The 16,770-nt window shown below is 40.5% G+C and overlaps 1 protein-coding gene across 2 annotated transcripts in view; it reads right to left on the bottom strand.

The window, feature by feature from the left end:
- The window catches only part of PAX3 (paired box 3), a 127,281-nt gene that overhangs the window by 31,274 nt on the left and 79,237 nt on the right, over positions 1-16,770 (bottom strand). For both annotated transcript variants that reach the window (XM_048506177.1, XM_048506176.1), the window contains exon 5: positions 1,073-1,278. In XM_048506177.1, coding sequence (XP_048362134.1) covers positions 1,073-1,278 — 206 coding nt within the window. The remainder of the gene's footprint in view (positions 1-1,072; positions 1,279-16,770) is intronic.

Below are 16,770 nucleotides of genomic sequence, written 5' to 3' on the forward strand. Positions count from 1 at the left end.
ACATTGGGAGTTCAGATTGTGAAAAGCCTGAAATACTTATTTAACTTTTAAAAATCAAATGTTCAATTTTCCCCATAGTTTTGCTGACATACTTTCAAAACTTTTATTCATTTTAAATGTTGACACATACACTTCAGGTGTAGCAAACAATGAGGTAGTGAGATTTTTCTTGCAATGTATCACCTAACAAAGTGCATGTACTCAGCTACATATGTTCTGTTCAAAACTTTATAACCAATTATTGAGGGAGTAGAAACCTCTGCAAGCAATTTGCATCTAATTTCAGTTCTAAATTCTGAATTCAATTTAAATATTCATTGTTGGTTGAGAGCATCTTACTTATACCCTACAAAGCCAACTATTCTTCACAATTAAATCTGAAACAATTTTCACAAAAACTATTTTTTAATATAATGAAAAGGGAATTTGGTCTGATGAATAAGGTGGCACTTGAAGAGTTCAGCTCACCATATCCTTGTGTAATCCAGACATTGAAGACATAAACATAGATATTTCATAACCAAACTTAATTAAGCAATTTTTTAAAGAATCTACATTTCAGATTCTTTCAGAATTTAAATTTAAAGCATCTAAAATTTGGGTTTTTTTAATTCATGCATATTGCATACTATGCTGTATACCACTGGTTAATAACACAATTCTGAGTGGTTATACAAAAGCAAAACATTAAAAAATAAATGTAGGACTCCATGAGAGGAGGTGGATTTTTTAAAAAGGAAAAAAGTCTGAAGACTGATTCAGTCACCTGATTCATTTCCCTCATCTCAACCCTATGAATGCCACTCCCAATAGGAAACTACATTCCACTGACAACTCAGCAAGAACAGTACTTGTGGAAGGGCTGTGCCAGCTAAATGATGCATGTGTGGAATGGCCCTGGATCAACCCTCCCAAAAAACTGGAAAATGTCTTCTGTATTATGAACTTTGATAGGCTTTCTCTGCCAAGAATATTTATCTATATAAGAATGATACAAAAGAGCATCGTTATTCAACTCATCCGCCAAGTCACAGAAAATGAACTGTTCAAGAATCTTTTAAGGAATACTTGCCTGAACCCGAGCTTCAGTGAGTTTGGCCCTTTGTGCAAGTTCCTCCCGGGTGTAAATATCAGGATAGTGGGTTCTCTCAAATGCTCTCTCCAGCTCCTCTAATTGTTCTGCTGTGAAGGTTGTTCTACTACGGCGTTGTTTTCTCTTTAATGGTAAATCTGGTTCTGAATCTATGTCGGACCCTTCATCTGACTGAGGCGCTGAAGCTAAAACCGAAAAAACAATGGAATCAATTAGTATTTTGGCTGGCAGAAGAGGAATCAAGAAATAGTTCAGAAAGGAAAGAGGAACTGAATGAAAATGCTTTATTCAAATAAGTTTGGATCATCCACTGAACCAAACAAGGACTATCATTGTCTGAGAGCGCTGCAGCATAGTTCATTCAAATGAGTGAATAATTTTCAATAGTTCCTTCAGTGAATATGCTCACTTTTCTTTCCTTTGGAATATTTACAGCTAGATTCCAATTTGCTTGCCAGTGTTATATATTCAAATATATTTAATAAGTTTTTTAAAAAAAAATCTGTTTAACAGATTTTAAACTTTTGAAATCTACATCATGTAACTTCACTGTTGCTGGAATTAGCTGAGTCAAGCACAGTGATTGCTCTCAATGCAAATAAACACATATATGCTCATTAATTTAAACATTCATAATGCTTTTCAACTAATTATGTATCTTGACAATTGAAAGCTATATTTAGCAAGTGAATCAGAACCAAGGATTGCCTATCAAGAGTTCCTGCTGCTTTTTAATGGCCACCTGTCTAGTAGCCACTTAATTCTACTTGTGTTGTTAAATACTATAGCACAGTAGAAACTCACATTTTCAAGTATTTGCTGAATTAGTTACATTTGAGTATAACCAAGAACACAAAGCCAGAATAGGGATCCTGTTTTACTCCTTCCAAAGAGATCATCATATTCAGTTCCAGTTGTTTTACATATTCGGTATTGTAAAATATGTGTTTGAGATACACCTAATTGGTTTAATCAGCTTTACAAGAGGAATGACCAAGTTCTTTTACTGTCAGCTAAGCTGATACATAACGAGAGACATTTAGGAATATAGACCAAGAAGTTCTCAGCACCCTACTAACCATTGAAATGTCTACATGAAATTCAGCATTGCTAGGATACAACATTCAAATTAATCTCATCTGCATTCCATCTCAGCTGTCTAACCTCTGCAAAGGTTTCCCCCAGCCCCACAGCCTTCCAGTCCTGACCAGTCAACAGTTTCATGGGTTTTATTATCAAGGTATTGCAAAGCCTCCATCATGGCATCTCACAGCACATTAGTCAGAAGACAGATACAAGGTTTGAAGTAACCTGCTTATTTGTTTTTGGCTGTTTTTTAAAAAAATTAAATTTTACAGTAAGCTAGTATGATTTATTAATGCCAAATTGTAATGAAAAAGAATCATGGGTTGGTAGCATTTCTACTGGAATGAATATATATAAGACTAACCTGCTAGTGTTAAGATGGGCAAGAAACACAAACCCTACTTTGCTTCCCCTTGATCATACATGCACATTAGGAAGGTCATATGCATCTCCCCTATTCAACAGTAGGCTGAACCTGATAGTGTACTTTCCACACTTCTAGTGGTATCCATGGATACTGCATCTAACATGACTAGCTTTTGTTGTTCATCTGGGTTATTATTTGCAAGGCAGTGTAAGATCAACCTCCCCCCTTAATTCTTATGTTTCTGAAAGTCTATATTCACATCCCCCGGCTGAGTCATAAGAAAGCACAAAAAGGGTTTATAGTCTCAAAAGACGAGAGTCTGTTAGGAAAAGTATTTGTAGATCATTTTTACATATAACCCTAAAAAGCACCCTGAGACTTTATCCCACTTGTGAATGTTATTGCACAAAAGAAAGCAGAGGAGAACCAATTTTAAACCAGTTGTTTCTATCAGTGTGGCACTTACCATCATGTGACAGAAATGCAAAGAGAGCTTTATTGTTATGGGCAGATGTATCATATAGACCACTCTTGAAATATTTTACTGAGCATCCTTTTGACACATGATCAGTTATAAATCAGACTGACTAGGCAATGGACAAAGATTATTTTGAATATTTTACTCATTTTAATTTATTACATTATTATCCCACCCCTCCATCAAGGAGTTCAGGAGAGGCTATCTTTAATCATCACAGCAAGTACTGTGAACTAGATCAGGTTGAGAAAATGTGACTGGCCCAGGTGAGCTTCATCTCTAAGTAGGGTCTCAGTACAATACTCTAGCCATTATACCTGTTTCTGCAGCCCGATAAGAGAAAAAAATAGGAATTGTATTATGGAATCATTTCAGGGGAAGGAAGAAAGATACTGGAAGAAAGAATGGCATTTCATTTCTGACTCAATGCAGAGATTTGGAGCATTGTTCCCAGCAACTTAACAGCAACTTTTTACTTGGGACTGCTATCTAAACTGAAGCAGAGTTAATTTTACATTGTGTATGCTTGCAAGAAACACATCTGGTCTGAGAATCTCAGTCAAAACAAGAGGAAACTTAGAAGATTGTGCATTGTCTAGAGACCCTACTTAATGCCTTTCCAGATGATGTTTTTTCATTTGTGCAACAATTACACAGTTGTTACTCAGTTGTAACAAGAGACGCAGACATCTTTCCTCAGTGTGCTGCTGTGAACAGGCCATATTTTTCTAGCACTCAGAATCTGTTCCTGACAATTCCAGTTCTCCCATCCTCAAGTTATGGCCATCAGGAATGAGACATGGTATGTTGTTATAAAGTCATTAGGGAAAATAAACAATTGTTTACCTTTGCCTATCCAAATACTGAACACTTGCAATGTGATAGTCATGTAAAACATACATTTCATGTGTGGTCAGGGGAAAACCTCTGGATGTGGTCAGGGGAAACCCCACATCCCCTGCTGATGTTTCACCTACCTGGGGGGAGAGTATTGGGGAGAAATAGGTGATGCATTGGTGTTGCATCACTGGTATCTGGCATCACTTCTAGCAAAAACCAGAAGTGATGTTGTAACCCCCATGCCCAGAATGGGTTGGCCCAGAATGGGTTGACCCAGAAAGGGGTGGAGTCTGAAGGGAAGCAGAATGCTGCAGAACTCAGAGCTCTTTGCAGAAGAACAAGGCTACCAGACTCGGACCTTGATTTCTATAAGCCCTTAACACCTTGTTAAGGTAATTGCAATATTGTTGGGAACTACTGGGAAGGTAGTTGTTGTTTTTGCTATGTTGTAAATGTTGGAGTTTATTGTTTCAGGGTTTTCTTGTGTGGTTGTAATGGGTGAGAGTTCTCCTGGAAACCTTCATCATGTTGCAACCTGTTCATCAAGCCCTTGGAGTCTTCAAAACCAACCACCAGCAAAGAAGAATTTGGACTTGGCAATATCAGTAGACTGTAAATAGAAGGACTTGAAATGCAACCTGAACAGGACCTTGAATTGTAACGTTAAATGTTGATGTTTTAAAAGTGTTAATTGTACAGAAAAGTAAACCATTTTGTTGTTTAAAAATTGTTGTTGCAACTCATTCCAAGTACTGCCCCACAGAACCCACAAGCTGAGGTTACAATGTCACTACATTGAGGTGATGGTATAAGAGTTGCCCAAAACTCTTATTGTTTATGGTTAAACCCATAGAGTTTAGGGCAAGTTCTATGGACCCTTCTAATGGAATGACATCACATCTGGCTTTCAACTAGGAGTGAAATTATGTGTAAGTGTGCCTGTCCCTATCCTTAGTGGGTTCTTAGCTAAGGCAGTGGTAACCCTGTCTGAATGTTGTACAAGAACTGAACAACAACTATGGGAAATTTTTGAATGTTTCAACACACTGCAATTTTAATCTCCAAAATTCAGTTTTCAGCCTTGTTTCTTCATTGTGCAAACAGAACAAGTAATACTTTATTTTCATGTTGATTTTCTCTTCACTCACACAATATTATCATTGGTTGATTTCACAGCTCCCAGTTCTTTAGCCGGTTGTTGGCCTTTTATTACAATTCGAGCCTCACCCAGAGGCCTAGGAAGTTGTAATGTATAAGCGTCAGACACGCGGATCTGCAGGGCTGCCTTCTGAATCCATAGATCTCTTCTTCTTCTCTCTCTTCTTCTCTCTTCTCTTCTTCTCTTCCTTCTTCTCTTCTTCTCTTCTTCACACAATAAATACCTTCTGGATTTTCAAAACATGGGAATTTCTCGGTTTTGTGTGAAAATATGACTTTATTCATGGCCCCAATCACCAGAGTTAAGTATCTACAGATAAGGCCATATTGAGAATTGGATATATTGATGCTGATAATGATGAATTGAGTCCAGCAAACTGACCAAATGCATTCCCTTTCCTGATGGAGCTGATTCCCCCGCACCACACACACAGCAAGATTCTGCTGCTAAAATTGAGGACCTCCTCAAAAACAGCTCAAAGAACCAAGTTAGGATCTACAGCACTGAAGGAAATCAAAGAATATAGCACCCCCTGTTCCATGAATAGAAGTGCCATTCCATCTAATCTTGTACATGTTTTTAATTGTGTACGTTTTATATATAAATTTATCATTTATATCATTTATTAAAACTGTATAATGTTATAAAAACTACAAAAATCTATAAGCATGCGAACGGGCCAAGCAGAGGCCGACAGACGGCAGGCGGCTCTGCAACGAGTCAGTTTTTCTCTTTCCTTTTTTCTTTGCGCTTCATCTTCACGATAGTCGCCAAAGTTGCCGTTTCGTTGGCGTCGAAGTCTTCACACGCTGCCCTCCGACCCCTGGAATCGGAGGACAGTGTGGCGTGGGCTGCGACGCCCAGCAGACGCACGAATGGTGACACCGCGAGTGGGGCTTATGGAGATTAGCGTTTCTTCCCGGGCGCACAGTTCGCATCACCGCCGGGCCAGCTGGAAGACACTTCCTCCCCAACAACAACCCTTTAAAGGGTTGTTGTTTAGGGCGGCCTGAGGCCGTCCTGGGGGGAGGAAAGCGGAATCAGGTCGCCGCTGCTGCAACGTCTGTGCGAACGGCTGCCTGGGGGCGGCGTTTTTAGCGCCCCCAGGCCGTCGTTAATGGGCCGTGCGGAAACGGCCATAAATAATATAGGGAACATTTGCCCTTTTCTGCTGGGCTTTAACTATGCATGGTTCAGACAAAAAACGAAACCACTGTTCATTTTATCTAATTATTTGCTGAAACCAGGTTCAGCCATGTTGATCTAAAACAACAGAAAAAAGTTTTCGTCCAGTGGCATCACTAAGACCCAACAAGTTTTATTCTTGGTATAAGCTGAAGGTTCAGTGCTGTTGGGAATCATGGCTTCTTCCTGCTTACCCACAACATCATGATGCACTCCTACACCCTCCAGGATTTCCTCAGTTTTTCTCCAATCTTTCTCAAATCTGTTTTTTTTCCAGAAAGACAGCAATAAAACCTGGATGGCAGCTGTGTGAGTGGGAAAGTTTGGATTTTCCCATCCATGCAGCAGTCATTCCCTTTGCCCCTATCCCTGCAGAGGCCTCCTGGTGAGCTTTTTTGGTGGTGTTGTTTTCAAACTGGAAACTCAATACAATTACAGTGGCACAGCATCATAACAATCTGTGTATCAGGTTCTTGGAATTCCAGCTTTCATTTTTTTTTTAAAAAAAGTATGTCTCTAGACCTTTTTTACATACATAAAAAGAGAAAAGAATATAAAGCCATATTGATACGTAATTGCCAGTTTTTTAAAAAAAAACTAGAAATGCTCCAGAAGCCCAGGAGAAGGAGAGCTTATTACTGCCGGGCAACTAAGACAAGAAACTTACCATGCAGAAAACCCAATGCCCTAATACTGTATTGAAGAAGTTGAGGAGGAGGAGGAGGAGGAGTTTGGATTTATACCTCACTTTTCTCTCCTGCAAGGAGACTCAAGGCGGCTTCCAAATTCCTTTCCCTTCCTCACCCTACAACAGATTCCTCGTGAGGTAGGTGGGGCTGAGAGAATTCTGAACAAACTGTGACTAGCCCACATTCACCCAACAAGAATGTAGGAACAGAGAAACAAATCTGGTTCCCCGGATAAGAGTTCACCACTCATGTGGAAGAGTGGGGAATCAAACTCAGTTCTCCAGATTAGAGTCCATCTGCTCTTTAGTACTATACCACACTGGCTCTCTAACAACCTAGTGGCAACCGGGAAAGCACACAAGCCTGTGGAAACCATCATGATACCTGAACTAAGACAACATTATTATAGCCTAATACCACCTGTGATAGACTGCAAAGAAATGCATATATTAAAGTGCAGTTTTGTCAAAGTATAATATTGTTTACCTCCAGAGTGAGCACAAAAGGTCCTAGGAAAAGAGGAGCCACCTGGTTGGCTGTGATTGGGCAAGAAAGCGTATGATGCAGAGAGTGGGAAGAGGTTATCTAGTGAGGACATTCTGTGAGGCTTTTGCTATGAAACTTTGCTGATGTTAAGTGCTACCTGCCTTAACTGTGATAAACTAAATTCTGAGGGCTTTATTTGTGCCTTTCTGAGGGGAATACCTGTGGGAAAGAGGAATAAAAGGAATAAAAGTTAACAGGCATCCTCTACCTCCTAGGTGTCGAACTTGCAGCCCTCCAGATGTTATGGACTACAGTTCCCATAATGATGCAAACTGTAGTCCATAACATCTGGAGGGCTGTGAGTTTGACACCTGTGCTCTACCTTTTTGGTGTGAATAGGGCTGAGGGAAAGTACTTCTTGTCATGTACACTGGTTGAGGGAAAGTACTTCTTGTCATGTACGCTGTCAAATTAGAATTTGGTATTTTGCTCTCAGACAAGAAAAGGTGATAAAAATTCGACAAGTTCGGTCAGTGCATGGTTTCCCAGCCTGAAGAATTGTAGAGGGTGAAGGGCAAGTCTGTCATACCACCCATTGTATAGATAATCGTGACCATATTGCATTTTCATTGAGAAGGGGGGAAAACCTGGATATGAACACTGATTCACAGAAATACAGAAATACAGCAAATGAGCTGGGCTAGAATGTTTTCTCAAAGTTACCTGAATTACCCCAAATAAGGTTATGATACAATCAAAGGCAAACCATTTATAGTCAGTCTGAATTTAATAGCCAGTCTGAAATTAGCCTCTGCCATGGAATTCAATGGGATATACCTTTGGCTGGATTGTGCTCTAATCTTTAAAAAAATGTTCACCTACACTCACACACATACACCTCCTCTACAGATCCTTGAATCTGAACTATCTCACAGTAGAAGAAGAAAGAGGAGTGAAATCAGTCTGCAAAAAGATCAAGTACGGAACAACAGTTAGTCTCTATAGGATTACAAATTCCTTCTTTAAGAATGGGAGGAGAAACCCATAAGCACCAACCACCAGTGGACTAGCCATGAAGTTTAATTAAAGAAGGAATTACAGAATTAGAAAGCAGTTCTTTGTCCCTTAACTCCTCATGACCCATTTGGTGGCCCCAGAAAATACTTCATCCATGTTAACACTATTATACAAGAATCCTTTGCACAATTTCATAGGGATTTGGTCACATGGAATTCTGTAATTATCAGTTCCCTGAACAATATCATAAACAAACATGCTTATGCAAAACACTGACTAATAAATAATACTCACAAACGCTCAATCTGTTCATTGTTTCTACTCTCAGCAGGATGTTTCATTTGAATAATTAAAGAAGCAAAACATGACAGCCATTTGAAAACTATTTATTTATTACAAATACAATGCAGTTCACTTTACAGCTATCTGAATAAATAATTTTTTTCTTCTAGGCTTGAAGGGCATAAATGCCATAAAACTTCAGAAATTTCACTCTTTCATACCACAGTTTTGAACTGCTTTAAATGCTTTAATATAATGCTGGATTACTTCAGTCACATCACTTTTATATAAATCTCTTGATTTCCATTTTCTATGGCTCATTTTATGTCCCAACATTGTTATCCACACAACTAACCACACAATATAGGTCCTGTATTAAGTTCAGGATATTCTATGACTCAGAACTTTTTCAACCAATGGAGATGCTGCAACACACCACTCAACATTTCTGCTTTGTTTACATGTTGATGTTGTGCTCAGTTGTGATTAATACTGTATGTAATACCATAATTTTTGTTGTTTTAAAAAGCTGACTTACTTACATATGAGGTTGCACTGATATTCTCCAGTGCCCTATGATGACTTGAGAGAGCACCTTAAGGTGCCAGTACTAAGCATGGGTGAGTACCAGCACAAAAAAGCCCTGTTGTAATATATCTTCTTACTATGCTTTTATTTGGTTGGTAAAATTCCCTTTGCTTTACTGAGGAAGCGGGATCTTGCAAATTTGCTAGCATGCAATAGATTCTGAAATTCTGATTACCATAATTTACAATTTTATCCCAAGGAGAGTTATACCTTTTTAAGTCCTCTGAAATCAACTGGCTCAGAAAACTACAACTCATCTTGGTTCCATTAATGGTTGAAAAGAAATCTTAAGTAGTGTATTGGGGTGTGGGGAATGATACTGCATTCAACTGGACAACATGAAAGCAACTGGCTGATTTTGGCTCATCACTCTCATATGAAGAACTTCTTGCACACTTCAATTCCATAAAACAAATACACCTATTTTCCTTTGTCAAATGTTGGAGGATATGTAGTTGGCCTCTTGCCTGCTTTCTGTTCCGAAGTATCCTTTTTGTAGTGAAATCCATGAGAGTGACCTCTATCGTGTTTACTCGGGTGCAAGGCAGGAGGAGGAGTGCAAGTAAGGCTGATACCCCCTCACGGACTCACAGTAAATGACAAATGACACTCTCCCTTTGTGATCTTTGGGATTTTTTGTTGACTTATTTGGCCGGCTTTTGTTGAGTCCTTAGAAATGGCCTGTGGCTGAGGCCTATTCTACCAATTTCCACGCTCCATCTGTGGTATCCATCAACCGGGCCTTTTTATACGCATTCAGAGCTCTGACACCTGCCTAGCAGGATGCAGGAGACACAAAGAAAACTGAAGTGGATGAGAAGGAGGGGAGGGGGCTGTGTGGATTTCTCTCTTTTTTTTAAGAGGAGGTTGAACTGGATGCTCTGTAGAGGTTAATCCATGTCTCTTCAGTCCAGGGACTTCAGCACCTGGACACTTCCTTTCAAATTTTTTTTTATTTCCACTGCAATAAGAAAGCTAATGGAGTTTGAAAATGTAAAGCATTCAATATACATCATAAGTATTTTTAATACACATGCACACATAGAAAACTGTCACAGAGACTAAGTCACCTCAGAAAGTTTTCTAATAAATCATTTTGGTGTAGGCACTACTAGCTGTAGCTGTGCTGCTTTTAGATCCTTGTTTATCTTAACCAAAAGGTTTCTCCAGCTGCTCTTTAAACTGTAGAGAAATGTCAGGAGGAGTCTGATGCAGGCACCGGTGGGGGGATGGGACAGAAAAGAAAACATCATGAAGAAAACAAAACGGCCCCTGAACAATTTTGTAGCTAGCGTTTCCATTTAAGGAAACATTTCCATTGGAATCTTAAAACATAATTAAGAATTTAAAGACAATCACTCCACACAGCTTCTTTCCAGCCCAGGGCTGCTTCTGCTTCTTTCCCCTCCTCCTACCAGTATTGCTCTGCCTTGCTTCTCCTCAGCCTCCTTTTGTAAGCTCAGATTCCCAGCAAGGGGTCATTAAAAAGAAAATAAACCCCTGCCAGGTCCGGGCTAATCAAAATAGTACAAATAAATTCTGACACTTAGCAACTCCCCAAGCACTCACAACCCTGGGAGGAGTGTACAGATTACTTATGAATATGGCAGGCAGCAGGAGACAATTTCTGAAGGTCTAATGCCACCTGTGTAATGTGTAAGCCTCCCCCTCATACATTATTGTGTGTTTGTTTAAGATAAGGATGCAGGAACTCATCCTGCAGTATGTTTCAATGCCCAGCTCATTCTGTTCAGCAAGTAGTTTAGATTACTTCACCAGCATTTTGAAGCTTCCATTTAATCCCATGTTTGTATGATAGTCTATTTCCTGCAGAGTTGGGGCTGACATTTTTCAGGCACTTGTTCAGAGATAATCATCCTAAACCACTAATGACAATAAAAGATATTTAATTTTCATATTCTGCTGCCCAACATATTTACCGTTATTTGATTATTCTGTTTTACATTATCATCCTAGGCAGTTATTTCTAAATATCATAGATAGTAAAACAGAGACCAGTTTTTAGGGAATTACCTGTAATCTGCTGGAATTTTACAAAGGAAGTTTTATTTGAACCCTAGTCTTATCCAACAAGACATTGGTCAGGTTTATAAACAAAAAGCAGATCATCAAAATTACATTACTGGGATTAGCTATGCCTTATCCGTCAGGAAGTTCCCCCCCCCCCCCCGTTTTTTTAAAATTTCATGGATGGACTACATGGCTGCCATCTAACATAGATGGCACTCTATATCTTCTTAACTGAAATTCCTGGACCTATCACGTGACAATGTACCAGAAAGCAACCATCTTCATACACCTCATGAGGCATCCATTCTCTTTACACAGATCTTTACTCTGGGTACAGAGTACAGTGTTTTCTCAAGGGTTCCATTCAGGCCAGTCCTGTAATGAGAACAGTATTATTTGAGACTAGGGCCCATTCCACACGGGCCTTTGCAGTAGTGGTACAATGGCATTATAGGATGCCAGTGGAGCCCTGGGACCGTTTGTGCGCTCCTGTGTCGGTGGTCCCAGAGCCACTGAAGCCTATGGAGGCTTCACATGGAGGCACCTCCATTGTGTTTGTAAACTTACCTTCTCTTCCCCGCGCAGCTCTGCAGGGATGAGGGAACACACCCCCATGGCCATGGCAAGATCTCAGGAGTTGGAGGGCAGGAGGCATGTCCCCTTGTCTCCACTGAGCTGTGCAGGGAAGAGAAGGTAAGTTGGCAAACAAAATGGAGGAGTCGCCGAAAAGTGGCACCTCCAACTAGTGCCGTTCACTCGGCACCAGGTTACAAACACTATTTTTGAAAAGACTCGCTCATTAAGCAAGTTTCAAAAACAGCATCACCCCCCTGCCCCCGGTTGCGGAGGGAGAGCACAGTGCTGCCTTGTTGCAGAGGTGGCAGCCATGCAAACTGTGCCCCTGGAACAGTGTTTTTTATTGTTCGAGGGCCCATGTGGAGAGGGCCCAGGCAGGATCATTTTCTAATTCACAGTCTTATTTTGTTGATTCCCCACTTGTAGAATCATCCTAGGTTCGACCTAGGTTCGACCTAGGAACTCCCCACATCCGCTGAGTTCAACCCTGCCCCTTTTTACCATTAAATTTCTGACTCCACCAGGGAGGTACAGTTTTTTCTGCCAATCTAAGTCGAACTCAGGTCGAAGCTGGTAATGTGGGGAATCTTCCTTGCCGTGATTCTCCTGTTCAGCCAATCACAGATAAGTGTTTTGGGCATGCACAGAATGAGAGACTCACGGCAAGGAAAAGTGCACCTTAAAAAAAAATCCTTCTTGTATATGAAGCGATGGCCATACATATAAACAGCACATGTTTACACAGTGCTGATAGCAACGAAGTTGCAACATTTTTCCCACCTAGCAACATAATGGCCAATCAATTACACTCCCTCTCTCCTTTCTGGTAGCATGTTAAAAACATTTGTCATTCTGAGGGATAGCTGAGTAGAGCAGGAACGAAGAAAAGAGGCACCGAGGTGATCCCGCCCTCTCAGCACAGCTCCAGCATGACGACCTCGGCTGCTGTGGGGAGTGACTGTGGAATCAACCTAGGTCAGTACTTTCATGGACCCAGTCGAACCTAGGTCAATTCCGCAAGTGGGAATCGACCATTTGAATAACTTTCACTTGGACCTGATCTATGTTTTATCAACAGAACACCATTCCCATCACAGTTGTCTCCTAAAGCAGAGGAGTATACTTCTGAAGGCACGCAGCCTCACTCTGCTGATTAGCAACCTTATAGATATTCTTAATTTATAGACAGCTGATGGCAAAACCCAACACCATAGTCAGCTTTCTACCATGATTAGCACAATTTTATTTTCATTAGAAACCAACTAGGGCTGTTTCCGCACGGCCTCCTTGCGCCCCCACGCTGCCAAGAGTGCTGGCGGCGTGGGGGCGCAAGCCCGCTCGCACCCAAGCGTGCGAGCAGGCCAAGCGGAGGCCGCCGCAGGAGAGACGGCTCCACACGGAGCCGCCTCTTCGCCCTCCTCCGTTCCACTCACGATGTCCTCGTCGTCGCCTGCTGGCCGTCGGAGCCCCGCCCACGCTGCCCTCCGACCCCTGGAGAGACGCTTCCTCCCCAACAGCAACCCTTTAAAGGGTTGTTGTTTAGGGTGGCCTGACGCTGCCCTGGGGGGAGGGAAGAGCATTCAGGTCACCGCTGCTGCGTTGCAGCAGCGGCGCCTGTGCGAACGGCGGCCTGGGGGCAGTGTTTTTACCGCCCCCAGGCCGTCGTTTATGGGCCGTGCGGAAACGGCCTAGGATATTGTGTATGATCAGCTAGAATGAAAAAAAAGGCCTCCAGTAAAACACTATTGGAATTTCTCAGCACTAATGGCCAGGCTCTTTTTTTATACTGCAACCATTACTTGATTGCTACTGTAGTGAAAATTGCTATTCTCTATAACAAATGCAATTAAATGGGACTACATGTAATCCAAATAACATTTAGAAACTTAGGTCCATCTAAATCACTGACATTTACTTCCATGCAAATGTTCATATTTTACATTTAAGGTGTAAGCATAAATGGATTATTTTTGAGTAAAAGTGCATTTGTAAATTGCTTCACTAAGACCAATGCATGAAGACCTGGTTGCGGTGCTGCATTTTCCTATTAATTTCCATGTTAAAAATTAACTGAAAATTGGCCATTTACCTCAGTTCCAATGGGAATAAGATGGGGAAAAACAGCAGGTTTGTTGTTAAGTAATATCTTGTGGCTTTGAGTCTGAACGTTTCACAATGATGACACGTAACTAAACTTGCAATTGTACAACTAAATGCTAGTAATATGCAATGAGCTGAACAATTTAAGCAAAGCTCCATCGCTAGAATTACATTGATCCTGCCTTATAAGTTGTAAGATATGATTAAATTCAGCTTCAGTTATTGTGGATTTGGCCATAAATTTCTTTAATCCTTTTAAGGTATAAGTATAAATTACGAGATGTGCAATACAATCCAGCTCCCACTGAGTACTTTATACCTTTTAAGCTGTAAGTATAAATTACTAGATGTGCAGTACAATCCAGCTCCCACTGAGTAAGTCTCAGCAGGGCTTATTCCCTAGTAAGTGTTTAGTTAGCATCTGAAAAACTCATCCTCCCTGTTCTAAGCAAAAACAAAAAGCCCTCTCTCCTGACACCCTTAACAGCTCAGAGCTTAGAAGTGAGTGGCTAAATGCTGCTGTTTTTCACCTTCTTTCACCAGCTTTTTCTGAATCTGTTGTTTTTATGATATTTTGTCTTGGTCGCTCCCAAGCTGAAAGCCAGCATTTAAATTTTCAAAATCAATTTTTATTCCTTTTGAAATCTATTATTTGTGAAAGACACAGTTATAACATTTAAAATAATGTGATATATGTATTTGATGAAATGCCACAAATCTCACAAGACAAGAAAATGCCATTTAATTAAACATTTTGATTCATTAAGTAATCATTTATTTGCCAACACAAATAAGTTCACCTATTAAAGACTCTAAGCTTTGACCTCCAAATGCTTAAAATTAAATGGGAAGAGTTGTTGTCTCAGCTGCAAATATTACTTTGTGGGGAAAAAAGGCCTTTGAGCAATGAATGTGCTTTGGACAGGAAAGTGAAAGGAAAAACAGTAGCTCCGGCAAAAGAGAAAAAAACCCTCGAGTGATTTTTATTTACAATTGCCAAGGGACAGGCTATTATTGCCCATATGTGCCACAATCACTGCCCTTATCATGGGCAGGCCATCATGACCATTGGGAGCTGTTAATGAACTGGGTAATTGAGCTGCTGACATGTGTTACCAAAACAAAACAATAGGAAGAAGAGACAAATGAACATTTTATTTGCCAGTCAGAGGAGGCACTGCTTTTCAGAAGGTTGCAGCTAAGTAAGTAGCTGAATACATCAAGCAGTACATTGAAAGCAAGCAGATGCGCACACAATAATAGTTAACTGACAGCTTACGGCCCATCTGTGCATTAACATTTTGTTAAAGAAATTACTTGACTTGCTAAAGAGACCTATCATACAGCTGCCCACTGCACAGCAGTGGAAGAGATAAATCATTAGCTAAACCATTTCATGCTTAAAATGACTATGCATATTAACAGTTATGCCATGGCGTTTTGTCGGCACAGTTGGACGCAGTTACAACATACCATTTTTTAAAAAAAAAATGTAGCAGCTCGTGGCTTTGAAGAACGGCAGCAGAGCGCAAACAGTTTAACTGAGCCGACAATAGGACTATTCAAGTTGTTCTCTTTTCATTTGTACACAGAGCATCTTAAATCCCAAAATAATATGCAAAGGCGAAAAAGAGGGTGGCACCCAAAGTACTATTAATCTGCTCACATGTACTTTAGTTGATCATCAGAGAGCATCAAAAGGTAGATGTTTTGTTTTAAATAAAACAGCTGCAGCTTAACTCTATTCACGAACCGTGCATGATTTTAAACATAAAACTATGATAATGTACAACCGCAATGACAAGAATAAAAAAAATTCTCGCCTTTTAGCTGTCCATAGCCCGTGTCTGTATGGAATGTTTGCCAAATATTATACACAGGGACTACCCAGAGAAATGTCCTTTCATGGTAGGGTTGAAATGTTCCCAATACGAAAGAAAGTCAGAACAGGTGTTTAGTACAGGATAACCAACACAACTTTGAAAAACCCTTCTGAAACTTGCATTTATGCCATGCTGCATATTGCAAAATTTTGAAGGAAATGAATTTACTGCACTGCTGAATGTGAAGCATTCTTGCCAGTTGCTCACGTTCTGCTGATCTTAACTATTCACAGAAAAGAATAAGCCCTGTTAGGGTGACATGTCACTATACAAATAAAACATGGCTACACAGTGTTGACTCTGGTCTTTCTTATAATGAACTCATAAAGTATAAATGGTGTATACCCTGCAGTAAATGACTCTGTACACATACTTGGGAACACCAATCTTATTAGGGATTTCAAATGTTTAAAGATAAAGGTTTGTTTTTACAAGTTTGTTGCACTGCTTTATCTACGATGTTTGTCAAATAAACTTTGGTTTATCTTCATTGCTTGAGAGAGTAGCAGGCTACCAAGTTGCTATTGTGGGTGGGGAATCCCCCACTCCAAGCTTCTAATGCCCACAGCAAACAGCAGCAGGGAGATTAAAGAAGTTTTATCATAGCATTTCCTGTGATCTCTAGAGCTACCCACCATTTCCTCCAGAAGGGATGTCATCATGCCAGTGCTGCTGGCCTTCCCCACGTCCTTGCTCTCAACTCTCCTGCCAGATTCAGCTATGAATCTCAGCTGATTTATTATACTATGCCACTTTGCTCAAGAGAGCAGCAGGGGCATAGTGGTTCAGAGTAGGTGCACTCTAATCTGGACCCCTGTTTTTCAATCAGGTTTTTGCACCACTGTGGCACCACAGAGTGTGGGAGGCATGATTGTTGTGGTCAGATATGTGTCTAGGAATATGAGCGGTG

The sequence above is a fragment of the Sphaerodactylus townsendi genome, linkage group LG08 (genome assembly GCF_021028975.2).
Source record: "Sphaerodactylus townsendi isolate TG3544 linkage group LG08, MPM_Stown_v2.3, whole genome shotgun sequence".
Taxonomy (NCBI): domain Eukaryota; kingdom Metazoa; phylum Chordata; class Lepidosauria; order Squamata; family Sphaerodactylidae; genus Sphaerodactylus; species Sphaerodactylus townsendi.